Source organism: Perca flavescens, chromosome 18 (assembly GCF_004354835.1).
Source record: "Perca flavescens isolate YP-PL-M2 chromosome 18, PFLA_1.0, whole genome shotgun sequence".
Taxonomy (NCBI): Eukaryota; Metazoa; Chordata; class Actinopteri; order Perciformes; family Percidae; genus Perca; species Perca flavescens.
The window spans coordinates 7,761,986-7,784,400 of NC_041348.1; the positions used below are offsets into that span (position 1 = coordinate 7,761,986).

Sequence of the window (22,415 nt, forward strand, 5' to 3'; positions counted from 1 at the left end):
CTGACACACTCGGGCGACGCGTCCAGTGTGTAACCGCCCTTAAATATTTTAGATCCAAAACATTTGTTTGGCTATACATCTAATGTTTTCACAAAAAGCAACGTGTTATTGTGTTCTTTATAAAACACTGATGAATACGTATGTTTCCAGTTTGCTATCCGAGCAGTGGTGGTTACCAGTGTTTATGTGAGGATCAGTATCGTTGGCCATGTGACCAGTGTTTCCTGTATGGATCCTGTGACAACATCACTGATGACACATGTGGATGTATCAATGCCATTCCTCCTGATGGACAATACTGCCAGCCTGCTGATCAATACAGTAAGCAATCAGTTTGGAACTTATATACTCATATATTGACGATTAAAGGGATGATCAGCAATTGATTTTTCCTATGCCGATATTAAAGGGATTTGAGCTAACTTATTATCACTAATAAGGTGAGGTAAGTACTAACTGTTTGTTTTCAGGAATGACTCCGTCTAAATGACTCCGTCTCTTTTTCAAACAGATCTCTTCATTTGCCCATCGCCACCAACTCCAAATGGTACGAAACACCAGTGTATTTTTCAGACCTGTAATTGTAAAGTTTTTATTCTATACCACACTAAATGTGTTTTTGCCTGGTGCGCAAAAAACGGTAATTTATTTTACCTCTTTACTCTGTTGCTTATTCACTCTGATTTATCGAGCTACTGCTGGCTGTTTTCATGAACCATTCGTACATATAACTATGAATAGTAATGCACCGTAATTCGTATGTATTTCACGTACTGTATTTATTGCTGTATGCACTACATTAACTGCTGCTGCATAAAACCGTTCGGCTCCATTTAGGGAGGAGGTCGTGGTGGATGGGTGGGTCATAAAACACAGGGGTTTCAAGTGGGGGTGCAGAGTTTGTGTCCCAGGGAAAACGCAAGACTTTTACCCAGGAAAAGGGGGTTTTGTCTTTGGAGTAATTCTTAAGGGGACTCGAGTTTTAATCCAAACCACTTTTTTTTTTTTTTATCTTATCTAGATGTTTTGGTGCCTAAACTTAGAGAGATTTTGCTAGAACCAATCATGTCACTACAGCATCTACAACTACCACAACAACTAAGAGATAAACTTAGACAGTAAACTAAAAGACAACACTGGCATATTTATGTCTATATTGCTATCACCAACTGCCATGCATGGAATTGTAAAGAACAGTGGAATCCATAGTGCATGGGTAGTCCAATGAATTGATTTCAATAAACTGGTATTTAAATTGTCTTTTCAGACACAACACCTGTTTATACGACAACAGCACCCACAACTGCTGTGACCAGTAAGTATTTACAAATAAGGTAAAGGTAACACCCCTCTGATTTTATCGGAATACTTTTTAGATTCCACACCAATACTACGGGGTTACGGTTAAATTACTGTAGGTGCTGTTTCTTATTAAATTACAGCAGATTTTTAAGGGTTATTTTTTATTTTAAACTAAAAGACAACACTGGCATATTTATGTCTAAATCATCAACTGCCATGCATGGAATTGTAAAGAACAGTGGAATCCATAGTGCATGGGAAGTCCAATGAATTAATTTCAATAAACAGGTATTTAAAGAGTAAACAACTGTTGCTACAAAAGATGTAAACACCAGACAGCTGTATAAACATATCAACTGTAACAACAATTGTCTTATGATTAATTGTTGTGATACCATTCATTGCTCAAACAACAAATTGTGTATAGCAAAATCATTGTGAATAGCAAAAATGTAAGAAGCTTTAAAAACATGTTTTACATAGCCTAACACATCATTATAATTTTCTTTTTTTAGACACAACACCTGTAAATGCGACAACAGCACCTATAACTGCTTTGACAAGTAAGTATTTACAAATAAGGTAAAGGTAACACTCTTTTTTTAGATTCCACACCAATACTATAGGGTTAAATTAGCTGTTGTTTCTTATTAAATTACAGCAGATTTTTAAGTGTTATTTATGCAAAAGAATTGTATAGTAAACATGATATAAACTTTAAGTGGAATTTTGGTATTTTTTAACCTGAAACCTATTTTTCCATGCATTTGTGTCCAAGTAACTAATATTAATAAAGATCTTTGAAATGAGTGATAGCGCTGTAACCAGCAGCTGTGAACCATGCTGCAATGTTATCATTTAGGGCAATTGCGCATTCTCAATGTACGTCCGCTTAAAGTGCTGTTTTTGCCACTGACAAGATCAGATTGTCATTATAAGTATATAACTAATGCCTGTTCTTTTCAGATCCTACACTGCAAACACTATAACAGTTACAACACCAACAATTCTAACAAGTGCTGTAGTCATTTTTATGATTTTAAATGAAGCAATTGTGTATTCCATTATTGTCAGTTGAAAATGGTTCAAAATGTTCTTTGCAGACACAACATTAATTGGTACATCAGACCTGAACCCTACAACACCCACAACTACTGATACAACAGATTTAAACACTACTACAGCCGCAACAACCCCAATGACAATTCTAACAGGTAAATGCATTTGTTAACATTACTATTACTTTTTATACATAAACTATGTAATTTTTTATATCTAAAACATGCACAGTAAAAATGCTGAATCATTATGATTCTGTGAATGATCTGGGCTGAAATATTTTTTACTACAAAATGTTCTTTACAGACACGACACCTTTTGTAACAACAGATCTAAACATTCCTACAACATGGCCATTTTTGGGCTTATGTTTTATCTGTTTAAATTCTAATCTCAATGATCTTGTAATGTTTGCAGTTGATTTAATGATCAAACTAAAGTGTAACTTCTAATGGAATATCATTTAACAATTTACTTTAGCTTTGTCTTTACAAGAGCCGGCAAAAGGAAGCTAGTACTGGTGGATTAGCCGTGCACTACCCCCCAAAAATTATTTATCTGATAATTATCTGCAGAAATATGTCAGTCTTACCTGAAAATGCACCTAACAAATCCTCACATAATATCATCAAGGTTCAGTCCCCCCCTTTTTAAGTCTCATCTTTTGGAAAAAGACTGACTGAAGAACAAATCTTGTTTTAATGAAGAAAATATTTTTATTGGAAAATATGTCAGCAATTAATTTGCTGCTTTGTAGTTTGACAAACGTGTTTATCACTATCTCAAAGTTCATCAAAACTCTGTCATTTGTTTGCTAATTTTCACTACTCATGACATACTTTATTGTCCACTTGGGGAATCTTTTTGGACTCCGGCATTGACAACTTTAGTTGCACTTACAATAACAATAAAAATCAATAAATAGACTAAGGCAGACATTAAATAAATCGGAACAATAAAAACAGACTTAATAAATAGAAAAAAAAAAAACATCCACAAGTGTGCAAAGTGCAAATCAATAAGAGCACAAACAGAACACCATGATATTATTATTACACAACCCATACGGCCTCAAGAAGTATTTGGCTACAATTAGACTGCAGGCCTTAATGCTCAATTCCGATATTTTCCCAAATCCAATTTTTTTTTTTAACTGCAGTTTGGGAATGGAGACGTTAATAACATTAAATCCATGTTAAAGGCTTTATAGCATACAGCGCTCGGATGTATTATAAGATAATATACATGATGAATTACAGCCATTATATCCATTATTACAGCTACAGCAACTCGGGACAATTGTCATATGAGCCTGCAGTGCAGGGCGGATCTGCCCCGTATGGAGAAAATATTTATTCATAATTCAAATTGAAAGTCCAAAGAGAAATTGAAAGTCCAAAGAGAAACAAAGCGAGATCATATTAAAAATATTATTACTATTTTTAAATTTTCCATTTGGCTTTGGCTTTTGAATTTAATATTTGGCTTTTGAATTTCAATTCATCATTGGCTTTTAATTTTCATTTAATATTTGGCTTTTGAATTTCAATTTAACATTGGATTTTAATTTTCATTTAATATTTGGCTTTTGAATTTCAATTTAACATTGCATTTTAATTTTCATTTAATATTTGGCTTTTGAATTTCCATTTAACATTGCCTTTTCATTTGGACTTGACACATGTCAATGTAAATGAGGAGGCGTGGCCCAAAGGCTGGTGGGAGGGTCTGAAACGAAAGGGGTGCAGAGCACCTTATGAGCAGCAGGGGGGAGCTGACTGTTGGGGAGCACACTGTTAAGCATCTGTCTGCAGCTTCACCACTAGGCTGGGTCTTGTATCACATGATAGAAAATGATGATGTAAGCTAAACACAAACCACATTTCATGCAACAACAGTGAAGTTTTCATGTTGTTACTATAATTGGGCCCGTGTTAGTGAGGACTAGATTAGGACTGGATTTAAAGCTGATTCTGGTTCCCAACTTCGCCCCAGGTGTGTCTGTTTAAAACACGACTCAGACAACTTCTCTCTTTTGATGTTATATTTAATTAAGCAACAGTAGAAACATGGGTGTGGGTAGCTCTGCTTACGTGTGTTTGTGTGTGGTCAGATCTCAAGGACACACACACACACAATCTCAACCGGATAGTCATCGTCCGAACTGCAACCTCTCCTTTTTCTTTCTCCGGGTGGTGCGCGCGGTGTGAGGTTCGTGTCCGCGCTATTCTCCAACATGTAGCCTACTCACAACTATCACTCCTGATTGACGGCCTTTTGTACAGCCCGTGTACTTTTTCAGACTTCCAGCTAACAGCGGTGTCTGTGAACATCACTGGCCGGCCAGCAGGGAGGCCATCCCGGCCGCTTCTGACAACATCGGAGAAAATGTGCAGTTGGCCATCAACGTTTGTAAAACTGCCCATATTCAAACTCTACACAGTTAATTTATCGCATAAAAAAGTCTCAATAGTGAATTTAGTGGTGGAATAACAGATGAAAATTGTAAAAAGTTTCCAGTTGTTTGCTGCTGCTATTATGGCAAACTCCCGATCTAGATTATAGAATCGATTGCTTTTTTATAATTTCCAAAGAAAAGGCAATGTTAAATGGAAATTCAAAAGCCAAATATTAAATGAAAATTAAACTCCAATGCTAAATTGAAATTCAAAAGCCAAATATTAAATGAAAATTAAAATCCAATGTTAAATTGAAATTCAAAAGCCAAATATTAAATGAAAATTAAAATCCAATGTTAAATTGAAATTCAAAAGCACAATATTAAATGAAAATTAAAAGCCAATGATAAATTGAAATGCAAAAGCCAAATATTAAATTCAAAAGCCAAAGCCAAATGGAAAATTGAAAAAAAAAAAAAAATAATAATATTTTTAATTTGATTTCGCTTTGTTTTCTCTTTGGACTTTCAATTTGAATTATGAATAACTATTTCCTCCATAGCCCCGTTGGTCTGCCTAGTTAAAGAACTATGGATTTGGCTATTATTACATGTTACAACTTTTTAAACATAATGATTTAAATAAAGACTATTTAAGTGTTCCGACTTGTAAGTTCATGTACCTCAAACATTTATTCACTGATATATATAGAAGTGTCTTTTGCCATGTAAAGTCTATGGTAGAAACGTTGCAATTCCACCGTTGGCTGCTATGCCCTTTTCTGTATCAAAGCCTGCCGCTGTTCCTGGGGGCTTGCTGTTCTCGGCGCAGAATTGTGATGACGGTTGCTCTAGAGTGACGTCAGAGTCGATCTGACTGTCCAGACTCAGATCACATTTTTTTAATTATCTGACCTGTAACAGTCATAAACATTTATTGAGACTCCAGGTTCATGACCGTTATGTCAGTCTTATGCACACCCCTTCAAAGAAAATGTTACATATGATTGTAAAATGCACTTTTCAGATTCAACACCTACTGTTACACCACATGTGAACACTACAACACCCACAATGACTTGTCAGGTCTATCTTAAGCTTAACATATGTAATTATGACAGTGAAATTATCTTTTCAGACTCAACAACAGTTGCTACAACAGGTGTGACAACAGTTACCACAACACCAACAAATGTAACAAGTAAGTGCTTTGAAATAATTATGTGACATACTTTTCCAGAAAATATGTAGTATAACGTTATAGTAAGTAATTTGGGCTGGAATAGATTTAGTTTGTATTGCAAGCAAAAACATATGGTAACAAAATGACCCTTACATTTGTATGTGACTATGCCTTTCATATTGTCATACTTGATGACTGTTTGTTGATTATAAAATGTTCTTTTCAGATTCAACACCTATTGCTACAACACATCCAAACACTACAACACCCACATCATCACCAACATCTGCAGTTACCAGTACGTTTTTCAAAAGATGACGTAGCATTCCATAACTAGTTGTTGTTGTTTATCAAATTGTACCTCTCTGTTTAACACACATAATTATGATTTGTTTTCTTTTTCAGACTCAACAATAGTTGCTACAACAGGTGTGAATACAACAACAGTTACTACAACACCAACAACTGTAACAAGTAAGTGCTTAGAAATAATTAAGTGACATACTTGTCCAGAAAATATGTACAGTAATAAAACATTATAGTAAGTAATTTGGGCTATAATAGATTTGGTTTGTATTGCAAGCAATAACATATGGTAACAAAATGACCATTGCAGATTCAACACCTATTGCTACAATACATCCAAACACCACAACACCCACGATGTCACCAACATCTGCAGTTACTAGTAAGTTTTTGAAAAGATGACGTAGCATTCCATAACTAGTTGTTGTTGTTTATCAAATTGTACCTCTCTCTTCAACACACATAATTATGATTTCTTTTCTTTTTAGACTCAACAACAGTTACTACAGCACCAACAACTGTAACAAGTAAGTGCTTAGAAATAATTAAGTGACATACTTGTCCAGAAAATATGTACAGTAATAAAACATTATAGTAAGTAATTTGGGCTAGAATAGATTTGGTTTGTATAACAAGCAATAACATATGGTAAGAAAATGACCGTTGCAGATTCAACACCTATTGCTACAACACATCCAAACACCACAACTACCTCAATGTCACCAACATCTGCAGTTACCAGTACGTTTTTCAAAAGATGGCGTAGCATTCCATAACTAGTTGTTGCTGTTTATCAAATTGTACCTCTCTGTTTAACACACATAATTATGATTTTTTTTCTTTTCAGACTCATCAACAGTTGCTACAACAGGTGTGAACACAACAACAGTTACTACAACACCCATAACTGTAACAAGTAAGTGCTTAGAAATAATTAAGTAACATACTTGTCAATAAAATATGTACTAAGACTTTATAGTAAGTAATTTGGGCTAGAATAGATTTGGTTTGTATTGAAAGCAATAACATATGGTAACAAAATGACTGTTACATTTGGATGTGACTATGCCTTTCATATTGTCATACTTGATGACTGTTTGTTGATTATAAAACGTTCTTTTCAGATTCAACACCTATTGCTACAACACATCCAAACACTACAACACCCACATCATCACCAACATCTGCAGTTACCAGTAAGTTTTTCAAAAGATGGCGTAGCATTCCATAACTAGTTGCTGTTGTTTATCAAATTGTACCTCTCTCTTTAACACACATAATTATGATTTCTTTTCTTTTCAGACTCAACAACAGTTACTACAGCACCAACAACTGTAACAAGTAAGTGCTTAGAAATAATTAAGTGGCATACTTGTCCAGAAAATATGTACAGTAATAAAACATTATAGTAAGTAATTTGGGCTAGAATAGATTTGGTTTGTATAACAAGCAATAACATATGGTAAGAAAATGACCATTGCAGATTCAACACCTATTGCTACAACATATCCAAACACCACAACTACCTCAATGTCACCAACATCTGCAGTTACCAGTACGTTTTTCAAAAGATGGCGTAGCATTCCATAACTAGTTGTTGTTGTTTATCAAATTGTACCTCTCTGTTTAACACACATAATTATGATTTTTTTTCTTTTCAGACTCATCAACAGTTGCTACAACAGGTGTGAACACAACAACAGTTACTACAACACCCATAACTGTAACAAGTAAGTGCTTAGAAATAATTAAGTGACATACTTGTCAATAAAATATGTACTAAGACTTTATAGTAAGTAATTTGGGCTAGAATAGATTTGGTTTGTATTGAAAGCAATAACATATGGTAACAAAATGACTGTTACATTTGGATGTGACTATGCCTTTCATATTGTCATACTTGATGACTGTTTGTTGATTATAAAACGTTCTTTTCAGATTCAACACCTATTGCTACAACACATCCAAACACCACAACACCCACATCATCACCAACATCTGCAGTTACCAGTAAGTTTTTCAAAAGATGACGTAGCATTCCATAACTAGTTGTTTTTGTTTATCAAATTGTACCTCTCTGTTTAACACACATAATTATGATTTGTTTTCTTTTTCAGACTCAACAATAGTTGCTACAACAGGTGTGAACACAACAACAGTTACTACAACACCAACAACTGTAACAAGTAAGTGCTTAGAAATAATTAAGTGACATACTTGTCCATAAAATATGTACTAAAATTTTATAGTAAGTCATTTGGGCTATAATAGATTTGGTTTGTATAACAAGCAATAACATATGGTAACAAAATGACCATTGCAGATTCAACACCTATTGCTACAACACATCCAAACACCACAATACCCACAATGTCACCAACATCTGCAGTTACTAGTAAGTTTTTGAAAAGATGGCGTAGCATTCCATAACTAGTTGCTGTTGTTTATCAAATTGTACCTCTCTCTTTAACACACATAATTATGATTTCTTTTCTTTTCAGACTCAACAACAGTTACTACAGCACCAACAACTGTAACAAGTAAGTGCTTAGAAATAATTAAGTGGCATACTTGTCCAGAAAATATGTACAGTAATAAAACATTATAGTAAGTAATTTGGGCTAGAATAGATTTGGTTTGTATAACAAGCAATAACATATGGTAACAAAATGACCATTGCAGATTCAACACCTATTGCTACAACACATCCAAACACCACAACTACCACAATGTCACCAACATCTGCAGTTACCAGTATGTTTTTTAAAAGATGACGTAGCATTCCATAACTAGTTTTTGTTGTTTATCAAATTGTACCTCTCTGTTTAACACAAATAATTATGATTTGTTTTCTTTTTCAGACTCAACAATAATTGCTACAACAGGTGTGAACACAACAACAGTTACTACAACACCAACAACTCTAACAAGTAAGTGCTTAGAAATAATGAAGTGGCATATACTTGTACAGAAAATATGCACAATAATAGAACATTATAGTAAGTAATTTGGGCTGGAATTGATTTGGTTTGTATTACAAGCAAGAACATATGGTAACAAAATGACCGTTGCAGATTCAACACCTATTGCTACAACACATCCAAACACTACAACACCCACAATGTCACCAACAACTGCAGTTACTAGTAAGTTTTTCTAAAAGATGGCGTAGCATTCCATGACTAGCTGTTGTTGTTTATCAAATTGTACCTCTCTGTTTAACACACATAATTATGATTTATTTTCTTTTTCAGACTCAACAATAGATGCTACAACAGGTGTGAACACAACAACAGTTAATACAACACCAACAACTGTAACAAGTAAGTCCTTAGAAATAATGAAGTGACATATTTGTCCATAAAATATGTACTAAAACTTTATATTAAATAATTTAGGCTATAATAGATTTGGTTTGTACTGCAAGCAATAACATATGGTAACAAAATGACCGTTGCAGATTCAACACCTATTGCTACAACACATCCAAACACCACAATACCCACGATGTCACCAACATCTGCAGTTACTAGTAAGTTTTTGAAAAGATGGCGTAGCATTCCATAACTAGTTGTTGTTTATCAAATTGTACCTCTCTGTTTAACACACATAATTATGATTTATTTTCTTTTCAGACTCAACAACAGTTACTACAGCACCAACAACTGTAACAAGTAAGTGCTTAGAAATAATTAAGTGGCATACTTGTCCAGAAAATATGTACTAAAACTTTATAGTAAGTAATTTGGGCTAGAATAGATTTGGTTTGTATATTAAGCAATAAGATATGGTAACAAAATGACTGTTACATTTGGATGTGACTATGCCTTTCATATTGTAATACTTGATGACTATTTGTTGATTATAAAACGTTCTTTTCAGATTCAACACCTATTGCTACAACACATCCAAACACTACAACACCCACATCATCACCAACATCTGCAGTTACCAGTATGTTTTTCAAAAGATGGCGTAGCATTCCATAACTAGTTCTTGCTGTTTATCAAATTGTACCTCTCTGTTTAACACACATAATTATGATTTGTTTTCTTTTTTCAGACTCAACAATAGTTGCTACAACAGGTGTGAACACAACAAAAGTTACTACAACTCCAATAACTGTAACAAGTAAGTGCTTAGAAATAATTATGTGACATACCTTTCCAGAAAATATGTAGTATAACTTTATAGTAAGAAATTTGGGCTGGAATAGATTTAGTTTGTATTGCAAGCAAAAACATATGGTAACAAAATGACCCTTACATTTGTATGTGACTATGCCTTTCATATTGTCATACTTGATGACTGTTTGTTGATTATAAAACGTTCTTTTCAGATTCAACACCTATTGCTACAACACATCCAAACACTACAACACCCACATCATCACCAACATCTGCAGTTACCAGTAAGTTTTTCAAAAGATGGCGTAGCATTCCATAACTAGTTGCTGTTGTTTATCAAATTGTACCTCTCTCTTTAACACACATAATTATGATTTGTTTTCTTTTCAGACTCAACAACAGTTACTACAGCACCAACAACTGTAACAAGTAAGTGCTTAGAAATAATTAAGTGGCATACTTGTCCAGAAAATATGTACAGTAATAAAACATTATAGTAAGTAATTTGGGCTAGAATAGATTTGGTTTGTATAACAAGCATTAACATATGGTAACAAAATGACCGTTGCAGATTCAACACCTATTGCTACAACACATCCAAACACCACAACTACCACAATGTCACCAACATCTGCAGTTACCAGTATGTTTTTCAAAAGATGGCGTAGCATTCCATAACTAGTTGTTGTTGTTTATCAAATTGTACCTCTCTGTTTAACACACATAATTATGATTTTTTTTCTTTTCAGACTCATCAACAGTTGCTACAACAGGTGTGAACACAACAACAGTTACTACAACACCCATAACTGTAACAAGTAAGTGCTTAGAAATAATTAAGTGACATACTTGTCAATAAAATATGTACTAAGACTTTATAGTAAGTAATTTGGGCTAGAATAGATTTGGTTTGTATTGAAAGCAATATCATATGGTAACAAAATGACTGTTACATTTGGATGTGACTATGCCTTTCATATTGTCATACTTGATGACTGTTTGTTGATTATAAAACGTTCTTTTCAGATTCAACACCTATTGCTACAACACATCCAAACACCACAACACCCACATCATCACCAACATCTGCAGTTACCAGTATGTTTTTCAAAAGATGACGTAGCATTCCATAACTAGTTGTTTTTGTTTATCAAATTGTACCTCTCTGTTTAACACACATAATTATGATTTGTTTTCTTTTTCAGACTCAACAATAGTTGCTACAACAGGTGTGAACACAACAACAGTTACTACAACACCAACAACTGTAACAAGTAAGTGCTTAGAAATAATTAAGTGACATACTTGTCCAGAAAATATGTACAGTAATAAAACGTTATAGTAAGTAATTTGGGCTATAATAGATTTGGTTTGTATTGCAAGCAATAACATATGGTAACAAAATGACCATTGCAGATTCAACACCTATTGCTACAACACATCCAAACACCACAATACCCACGATGTCACCAACATCTGCAGTTACTAGTAAGTTTTTGAAAAGATGGCGTAGCATTCCATAACTAGTTGCTGTTGTTTATCAAATTGTACCTCTCTGTTTAACACACATAATTATGATTTATTTTCTTTTCAGACTCAACAACAGTTACTACAACACCAACAACTGTAACAAGTAAGTGCTTAGAAATAATTAAGTGAAATACTTGTCCAGAAAATATGTACAGTAATAAAACATTATAGTAAGTAATTTGGGCTATAATAGATTTGGTTTGTATTGCAAGCAATAACATATGGTAACAAAATGACCATTGCAGATTCAACACCTATTGCTACAACACATCCAAACACCACAATACCCACGATGTCACCAACATCTGCAGTTACTAGTAAGTTTTTGAAAAGATGGCGTAGCATTCCATAACTAGTTGCTGTTGTTTATCAAATTGTACCTCTCTCTTTAACACACATAATTATGATTTCTTTTCTTTTCAGACTCAACAACAGTTACTACAGCACCAACAACTGTAACAAGTAAGTGCTTAGAAATAATTAAGTGGCATACTTGTCCAGAAAATATGTACAGTAATAAAACATTATAGTAAGTAATTTGGGCTAGAATAGATTTGGTTTGTATAACAAGCAATAACATATGGTAACAAAATGACCATTGCAGATTCAACACCTATTGCTACAACACATCCAAACACCACAACTACCACAATGTCACCAACATCTGCAGTTACCAGTAAGTTTTTCAAAAGATGGCGTAGCATTCCATAACTAGTTGCTGTTGTTTATCAAATTGTACCTCTCTGTTTAACACACATAATTATGATTTTTTTTCTTTTCAGACTCATCAACAGTTGCTACAACAGGTGTGAACACAACAACAGTTACTACAACACCCATAACTGTAACAAGTAAGTGCTTAGAAATAATTAAGTGACATACTTGTCAATAAAATATGTACTAAGACTTTATAGTAAGTAATTTGGGCTAGAATAGATTTGGTTTGTATTGAAAGCAATATCATATGGTAACAAAATGACTGTTACATTTGGATGTGACTATGCCTTTCATATTGTCATACTTGATGACTGTTTGTTGATTATAAAACGTTCTTTTCAGATTCAACACCTATTGCTACAACACATCCAAACACCACAACACCCACATCATCACCAACATCTGCAGTTACCAGTATGTTTTTCAAAAGATGACGTAGCATTCCATAACTAGTTGTTTTTGTTTATCAAATTGTACCTCTCTGTTTAACACACATAATTATGATTTGTTTTCTTTTTCAGACTCAACAATAGTTGCTACAACAGGTGTGAACACAACAACAGTTACTACAACACCAACAACTGTAACAAGTAAGTGCTTAGAAATAATTAAGTGACATACTTGTCCAGAAAATATGTACAGTAATAAAACGTTATAGTAAGTAATTTGGGCTATAATAGATTTGGTTTGTATTGCAAGCAATAACATATGGTAACAAAATGACCATTGCAGATTCAACACCTATTGCTACAACACATCCAAACACCACAACACCCACGATGTCACCAACATCTGCAGTTACTAGTAAGTTTTTGAAAAGATGGCGTAGCATTCCATAACTAGTTGTTGTTGTTTATCAAATTGTACCTCTCTGTTTAACACACATAATTATGATTTGTTTTCTTTTTCAGACTCAACAATAGTTGCTACAACAGGTGTGAACACAACAACAGTTACTACAACACCAACAACTGTAACAAGTAAGTGCTTAGAAATAATTAAGTGACATACTTGTCCATAAAATATGTACTAAAATTTTATAGTAAGTCATTTGGGCTATAATAGATTTGGTTTGTATAACAAGCAATAACATATGGTAACAAAATGACCATTGCAGATTCAACACCTATTGCTACAACACATCCAAACACCACAATACCCACAATGTCACCAACATCTGCAGTTACTAGTAAGTTTTTGAAAAGATGGCGTAGCATTCCATAACTAGTTGCTGTTGTTTATCAAATTGTACCTCTCTCTTTAACACACATAATTATGATTTCTTTTCTTTTCAGACTCAACAACAGTTACTACAGCACCAACAACTGTAACAAGTAAGTGCTTAGAAATAATTAAGTGGCATACTTGTCCAGAAAATATGTACAGTAATAAAACATTATAGTAAGTAATTTGGGCTAGAATAGATTTGGTTTGTATAACAAGCAATAACATATGGTAACAAAATGACCATTGCAGATTCAACACCTATTGCTACAACACATCCAAACACCACAACTACCACAATGTCACCAACATCTGCAGTTACCAGTATGTTTTTTAAAAGATGACGTAGCATTCCATAACTAGTTTTTGTTGTTTATCAAATTGTACCTCCCTGTTTAACACAAATAATTATGATTTGTTTTCTTTTTCAGACTCAACAATAATTGCTACAACAGGTGTGAACACAACAACAGTTACTACAACACCAACAACTCTAACAAGTAAGTGCTTAGAAATAATGAAGTGGCATATACTTGTACAGAAAATATGCACAATAATAGAACATTATAGTAAGTAATTTGGGCTAGAATTGATTTGGTTTGTATTACAAGCAAGAACATATGGTAACAAAATGACCGTTGCAGATTCAACACCTATTGCTACAACACATCCAAACACTACAACACCCACAATGTCACCAACAACTGCAGTTACTAGTAAGTTTTTCTAAAAGATGGCGTAGCATTCCATGACTAGCTGTTGTTGTTTATCAAATTGTACCTCTCTGTTTAACACACATAATTATGATTTATTTTCTTTTTCAGACTCAACAATAGATGCTACAACAGGTGTGAACACAACAACAGTTAATACAACACCAACAACTGTAACAAGTAAGTCCTTAGAAATAATGAAGTGACATATTTGTCCATAAAATATGTACTAAAACTTTATATTAAATAATTTAGGCTATAATAGATTTGGTTTGTACTGCAAGCAATAACATATGGTAACAAAATGACCGTTGCAGATTCAACACCTATTGCTACAACACATCCAAACACCACAATACCCACGATGTCACCAACATCTGCAGTTACTAGTAAGTTTTTGAAAAGATGGCGTAGCATTCCATAACTAGTTGTTGTTTATCAAATTGTACCTCTCTGTTTAACACACATAATTATGATTTATTTTCTTTTCAGACTCAACAACAGTTACTACAGCACCAACAACTGTAACAAGTAAGTGCTTAGAAATAATTAAGTGGCATACTTGTCCAGAAAATATGTACTAAAACTTTATAGTAAGTAATTTGGGCTAGAATAGATTTGGTTTGTATATTAAGCAATAAGATATGGTAACAAAATGACTGTTACATTTGGATGTGACTATGCCTTTCATATTGTAATACTTGATGACTATTTGTTGATTATAAAACGTTCTTTTCAGATTCAACACCTATTGCTACAACACATCCAAACACTACAACACCCACATCATCACCAACATCTGCAGTTACCAGTATGTTTTTCAAAAGATGGCGTAGCATTCCATAACTAGTTCTTGCTGTTTATCAAATTGTACCTCTCTGTTTAACACACATAATTATGATTTGTTTTCTTTTTCAGACTCAACAATAGTTGCTACAACAGGTGTGAACACAACAAAAGTTACTACAACTCCAATAACTGTAACAAGTAAGTGCTTAGAAATAATTATGTGACATACCTTTCCAGAAAATATGTAGTATAACTTTATAGTAAGAAATTTGGGCTGGAATAGATTTAGTTTGTATTGCAAGCAAAAACATATGGTAACAAAATGACCCTTACATTTGTATGTGACTATGCCTTTCATATTGTCATACTTGATGACTGTTTGTTGATTATAAAACGTTCTTTTCAGATTCAACACCTATTGCTACAACACATCCAAACACTACAACACCCACATCATCACCAACATCTGCAGTTACCAGTAAGTTTTTCAAAAGATGGCGTAGCATTCCATAACTAGTTGCTGTTGTTTATCAAATTGTACCTCTCTCTTTAACACACATAATTATGATTTGTTTTCTTTTCAGACTCAACAACAGTTACTACAGCACCAACAACTGTAACAAGTAAGTGCTTAGAAATAATTAAGTGGCATACTTGTCCAGAAAATATGTACAGTAATAAAACATTATAGTAAGTAATTTGGGCTAGAATAGATTTGGTTTGTATAACAAGCATTAACATATGGTAACAAAATGACCGTTGCAGATTCAACACCTATTGCTACAACACATCCAAACACCACAACTACCACAATGTCACCAACATCTGCAGTTACCAGTATGTTTTTCAAAAGATGGCGTAGCATTCCATAACTAGTTGTTGTTGTTTATCAAATTGTACCTCTCTGTTTAACACACATAATTATGATTTTTTTTCTTTTCAGACTCATCAACAGTTGCTACAACAGGTGTGAACACAACAACAGTTACTACAACACCCATAACTGTAACAAGTAAGTGCTTAGAAATAATTAAGTGACATACTTGTCAATAAAATATGTACTAAGACTTTATAGTAAGTAATTTGGGCTAGAATAGATTTGGTTTGTATTGAAAGCAATATCATATGGTAACAAAATGACTGTTACATTTGGATGTGACTATGCCTTTCATATTGTCATACTTGATGACTGTTTGTTGATTATAAAACGTTCTTTTCAGATTCAACACCTATTGCTACAACACATCCAAACACCACAACACCCACATCATCACCAACATCTGCAGTTACCAGTATGTTTTTCAAAAGATGACGTAGCATTCCATAACTAGTTGTTTTTGTTTATCAAATTGTACCTCTCTGTTTAACACACATAATTATGATTTGTTTTCTTTTTCAGACTCAACAATAGTTGCTACAACAGGTGTGAACACAACAACAGTTACTACAACACCAACAACTGTAACAAGTAAGTGCTTAGAAATAATTAAGTGACATACTTGTCCAGAAAATATGTACAGTAATAAAACGTTATAGTAAGTAATTTGGGCTATAATAGATTTGGTTTGTATTGCAAGCAATAACATATGGTAACAAAATGACCATTGCAGATTCAACACCTATTGCTACAACACATCCAAACACCACAATACCCACGATGTCACCAACATCTGCAGTTACTAGTAAGTTTTTGAAAAGATGGCGTAGCATTCCATAACTAGTTGCTGTTGTTTATCAAATTGTACCTCTCTGTTTAACACACATAATTATGATTTATTTTCTTTTCAGACTCAACAACAGTTACTACAACACCAACAACTGTAACAAGTAAGTGCTTAGAAATAATTAAGTGAAATACTTGTCCAGAAAATATGTACAGTAATAAAACATTATAGTAAGTAATTTGGGCTATAATAGATTTGGTTTGTATTGCAAGCAATAACATATGGTAACAAAATGACCATTGCAGATTCAACACCTATTGCTACAACACATCCAAACACCACAATACCCACGATGTCACCAACATCTGCAGTTACTAGTAAGTTTTTGAAAAGATGGCGTAGCATTCCATAACTAGTTGCTGTTGTTTATCAAATTGTACCTCTCTCTTTAACACACATAATTATGATTTCTTTTCTTTTCAGACTCAACAACAGTTACTACAGCACCAACAACTGTAACAAGTAAGTGCTTAGAAATAATTAAGTGGCATACTTGTCCAGAAAATATGTACAGTAATAAAACATTATAGTAAGTAATTTGGGCTAGAATAGATTTGGTTTGTATAACAAGCAATAACATATGGTAACAAAATGACCATTGCAGATTCAACACCTATTGCTACAACACATCCAAACACCACAACTACCACAATGTCACCAACATCTGCAGTTACCAGTAAGTTTTTCAAAAGATGGCGTAGCATTCCATAACTAGTTGCTGTTGTTTATCAAATTGTACCTCTCTGTTTAACACACATAATTATGATTTGTTTTCTTTTCAGACTCAACAACAGTTACTACAGCACCAACAACTGTAACAAGTAAGTGCTTAGAAATAATTAAGTGGCATACTTGTCCAGAAAATATGTACAGTAATAAAACATTATAGTAAGTAATTTGGGCTAGAATAGATTTGGTTTGTATAACAAGCAATAACATATGGTAACAAAATGACCGTTGCAGATTCAACACCTATTGCTACAACACATCCAAACACCACAACTACCACAATGTCACCAACATCTGCAGTTACCAGTACGTTTTTCAAAAGATGGCGTAGCATTCCATAACTAGTTGTTGTTGTTTATCAAATTGTACCTCTCTGTTTAACACACATAATTATGATTTTTTTTCTTTTCAGACTCATCAACAGTTGCTACAACAGGTGTGAACACAACAACAGTTACTACAACACCCATAACTGTAACAAGTAAGTGCTTAGAAATAATTAAGTGACATACTTGTCAATAAAATATGTACTAAGACTTTATAGTAAGTAATTTGGGCTAGAATAGATTTGGTTTGTATTGAAAGCAATATCATATGGTAACAAAATGACTGTTACATTTGGATGTGACTATGCCTTTCATATTGTCATACTTGATGACTGTTTGTTGATTATAAAACGTTCTTTTCAGATTCAACACCTATTGCTACAACACATCCAAACACCACAACACCCACATCATCACCAACATCTGCAGTTACCAGTATGTTTTTTTAAAAGATGACGTAGCATTCCATAACTAGTTGTTTTTGTTTATCAAATTGTACCTCTCTGTTTAACACACATAATTATGATTTGTTTTCTTTTTCAGACTCAACAATAGTTGCTACAACAGGTGTGAACACAACAACAGTTACTACAACACCAACAACTGTAACAAGTAAGTGCTTAGAAATAATTAAGTGACATACTTGTCCAGAAAATATGTACAGTAATAAAACGTTATAGTAAGTAATTTGGGCTATAATAGATTTGGTTTGTATTGCAAGCAATAACATATGGTAACAAAATGACCATTGCAGATTCAACACCTATTGCTACAACACATCCAAACACCACAACACCCACGATGTCACCAACATCTGCAGTTACTAGTAAGTTTTTGAAAAGATGGCGTAGCATTCCATAACTAGTTGCTGTTGTTTATCAAATTGTACCTCTCTCTTTAACACACATAATTATGATTTCTTTTCTTTTCAGACTCAACAACAGTTACTACAGCACCAACAACTGTAACAAGTAAGTGCTTAGAAATAATTAAGTGGCATACTTGTCCAGAAAATATGTACAGTAATAAAACATTATAGTAAGTAATTTGGGCTAGAATAGATTTGGTTTGTATAACAAGCAATAACATATGGTAACAAAATGACCATTGCAGATTCAACACCTATTGCTACAACACATCCAAACACCACAACTACCACAATGTCACCAACATCTGCAGTTACCAGTACGTTTTTTAAAAGATGACGTAGCATTCCATAACTAGTTTTTGTTGTTTTTCAAATTGTACCTCTCTGTTTAACACACATAATTATGATTTGTTTTCTTTTTCAGACTCAACAATAATTGCTACAACAGGTGTGAACACAACAACAGTTACTACAACACCAACAACTCTAACAAGTAAGTGCTTAGAAATAATTAAGTGGCATATACTTGTACAGAAAATATGCACAATAATAAAACATTATAGTAAGTAATTTGGGCTAGAATTGATTTGGTTTGTATTACAAGCAAGAACATATGGTAACAAAATGACTGTTGCAGATTCAACACCTATTGCTACAACACATCCAAACACTACAACACCCACAATGTCACCAACATCTGCAGTTACTAGTAAGTTTTTCTAAAAGATGGCGTAGCATTCCATAACTAGTTGTTGTTGTTTATCAAATTGTACCTCTCTGTTTAACACACATAATTATGATTTATTTTCTTTTTCAGACTCAACAATAGTTGCTACAACAGGTGTGAACACAACAACAGTTAATACAACACCAACAACTGTAACAAGTAAGTCCTTAGAAATAATGAAGTGACATATTTGTCCATAAAATATGTACTAAAACTTTATATTAAATAATTTAGGCTATAATAGATTTGGTTTGTACTGCAAGCAATAACATATGGTAACAAAATGACCGTTGCAGATTCAACACCTATTGCTACAACACATCCAAACACCACAATACCCACGATGTCACCAACATCTGCAGTTACTAGTAAGTTTTTGAAAAGATGGCGTAGCATTCCATAACTAGTTGTTGTTTATCAAATTGTACCTCTCTGTTTAACACACATAATTATGATTTATTTTCTTTTCAGACTCAACAACAGTTACTACAGCACCAACAACTGTAACAAGTAAGTGCTTAGAAATAATTGAGTGGCATACATGTCCAGAAAATATGTACTAAAACTTTATAGTAAGTAATTTGGGCTAGAATAGATTTGGTTTGTATTGAAAGCAATAAGATATGGTAACAAAATGACTGTTACATTTGGATGTGACTATGCCTTTCATATTGTAATACTTGATGACTATTTGTTGATTATAAAATGTTCTTTTCAGATTCAACACCTATTGCTACAACACATCCAAACACTACAACACCCACATCATCACCAACATCTGCAGTTACCAGTACGTTTTTCAAAAGATGGCGTAGCATTCCATAACTAGTTCTTGCTGTTTATCAAATTGTACCTCTCTGTTTAACACACATAATTATGATTTGTTTTCTTTTTCAGACTCAACAATAGTTGCAACAACAGGTGTGAACACAACAACAGTTAGTACAACGCCAATAACTGTAACAAGTAAGTGCTTAGAAATAATTATGTGACATACTTTTCCAGAAAATATGTAGTATAACTTTATAGTAAGAAATTTGGGCTGGAATAGATTTAGTTTGTATTGCAAGCAAAAACATAAGGTAACAAAATGACCCTTACATTTGTATGTGACTATGCCTTTCATATTGTCATACTTGATGACTGTTTGTTGATTATAAAACGTTCTTTTCAGATTCAACACCTATTGCTACAACACATCCAAACACTACAACACCCACATCATCACCAACATCTGCAGTTACCAGTATGTTTTTCAAAAGATGGCGTAGCATTCCATAACTAGTTGTTGTTATTTAACAAATTGTACCTTTCTGTTTAACACACATAATTATAATTTTTTCTTCTTTTCAGACTCAACAACAGTTACTACAGCACCAACAACTGTAACAAGTAAGTGCTTAGAAATAATTAAGTGACATACATGTCCATAAAATATGTACTAAAACTTTATAGTAAGTAATTTGGGCTAGAATAGATTTGGTTTGTATTGAAAGCAATAACATATGGTTACAAAATGACTGTTACATTTGGATGTGACTATGCCTTTCATATTGTAATACTTGATGACTGTTTGTTGATTATAAAATGTTCTTTTCAGATTCAACACCGATTGCTACAACACATCCAAACACTACAATACCCACATCATCACCAACATCTGCAGTTACCAGTATGTTTTTCAAAAGATGGCGTAGCATTCCATAACTAGTTCTTGCTGTTTATCAAATTGTACCTCTCTGTTTAACACACATAATTATGATTTGTTTTCTTTTTCAGACTCAACAATAGTTGCTACAACAGGTGTGAACACAACAACAGTTACTACAACACCAACAACTGTAACAAGTAAGTGCTTAGAAATAATTAAGTGACATACTTGTCCATACAATATGTACTAAAACTTTATAGTAAGTAATTTGGGCTAAATAGATTTGGTTTGTATTGTAAGCAATAACATATGGTAACAAAATGACCATTGCAGATTCAACACCTATATCTACAACACATCCAAACACCACAACACCCACGATGTCACCAACATCTGCAGTTACTAGTAAGTTTTTGAAAAGATGGCGTAGCATTCCATAACTAGTTGTTGTTGTTTATCAAATTGTACCTCTCTCTTCAACACACATAATTATGATTTCTTTTCTTTTCAGACTCAACAACAGTTACTACAGCACCAACAACTGTAACAAGTAAGTGCTTAGAAATAATTAAATGGCATACTTGTCCAGAAAATATGTACAGTAATAAAACATTATAGTAAGTAATTTGGGCTAGAATAGATTTGGTTTGTATAACAAGCAATAACATATGGTAACAAAATGACCATTGCAGATTCAACACCTATTGCTACAACACATCCAAACACCACAACTACCACATCATCACCAACATCTGCAGTTACCAGTACGTTTTTCAAAAGATGACGTAGCATTCCATAACTAGTTGTTGTTGTTTATCAAATTGTACCTCTCTGTTTAACACACATAATGATTTTTTTTCTTGTCAGAATCAACAACAGTTGCTACAACAGGCGTGACCACAACAACAGTTACTACAACACCAACAACTGTAACAAGTAAGTGCTTAGAAATATTGTTGTTTATTAAATTGTACCTCTCTGTTTAACACACATAATATATATATATATATATATATATATATATATATTTTTTTTTTAGATT

At 33.4% G+C, this 22,415-nt stretch overlaps 1 protein-coding gene and 2 long non-coding RNA genes across 3 annotated transcripts; all 3 read left to right on the top strand.

The window, feature by feature from the left end:
- Positions 1–515: 515 nt before the first annotated feature.
- Positions 516–1,863, top strand: LOC114573761 (uncharacterized). The gene is made up of 3 exons (XR_003694944.1): positions 516–547; positions 1,268–1,315; positions 1,818–1,863. It is a non-coding gene; the product is annotated as an uncharacterized LOC114573761 (long non-coding RNA).
- Positions 1,864–6,611: 4,748 nt separating this feature from the next.
- Positions 6,612–7,425, top strand: LOC114573762 (uncharacterized). Its single transcript, XR_003694945.1, has 3 exons — positions 6,612–6,630; positions 6,737–6,775; positions 7,373–7,425. It is a non-coding gene; the product is annotated as an uncharacterized LOC114573762 (long non-coding RNA).
- Positions 7,426–8,412: 987 nt separating this feature from the next.
- LOC114573603 (mucin-2-like) lies at positions 8,413–22,359 on the top strand. Its single transcript, XM_028605879.1, has 49 exons — positions 8,413–8,434; positions 8,572–8,643; positions 8,750–8,788; positions 8,931–9,002; positions 9,884–9,922; positions 10,131–10,202; positions 10,311–10,379; positions 10,588–10,659; positions 10,766–10,804; positions 10,947–11,018; positions 11,125–11,193; positions 11,402–11,473; positions 11,581–11,649; positions 11,792–11,863; positions 11,970–12,008; positions 12,151–12,222; positions 12,329–12,367; positions 12,510–12,581; positions 13,918–13,956; positions 14,099–14,170; positions 15,052–15,090; positions 15,299–15,370; positions 15,478–15,546; positions 15,755–15,826; positions 15,933–15,971; positions 16,114–16,185; positions 16,292–16,360; positions 16,569–16,640; positions 16,748–16,816; positions 16,959–17,030; positions 17,137–17,175; positions 17,318–17,389; positions 17,496–17,534; positions 17,677–17,748; positions 17,855–17,893; positions 18,036–18,107; positions 18,214–18,282; positions 18,491–18,562; positions 19,060–19,098; positions 19,241–19,312; positions 20,194–20,232; positions 20,441–20,512; positions 20,620–20,688; positions 20,897–20,968; positions 21,076–21,114; positions 21,707–21,778; positions 21,885–21,923; positions 22,066–22,137; positions 22,241–22,359. Exons 2-49 carry the CDS (start codon positions 8,619–8,621, stop codon positions 22,357–22,359), a joined length of 2,937 nt encoding a protein of 978 aa, XP_028461680.1. The 5' UTR covers positions 8,413–8,434; positions 8,572–8,618.
- Positions 22,360–22,415: the final 56 nt, after the last annotated feature.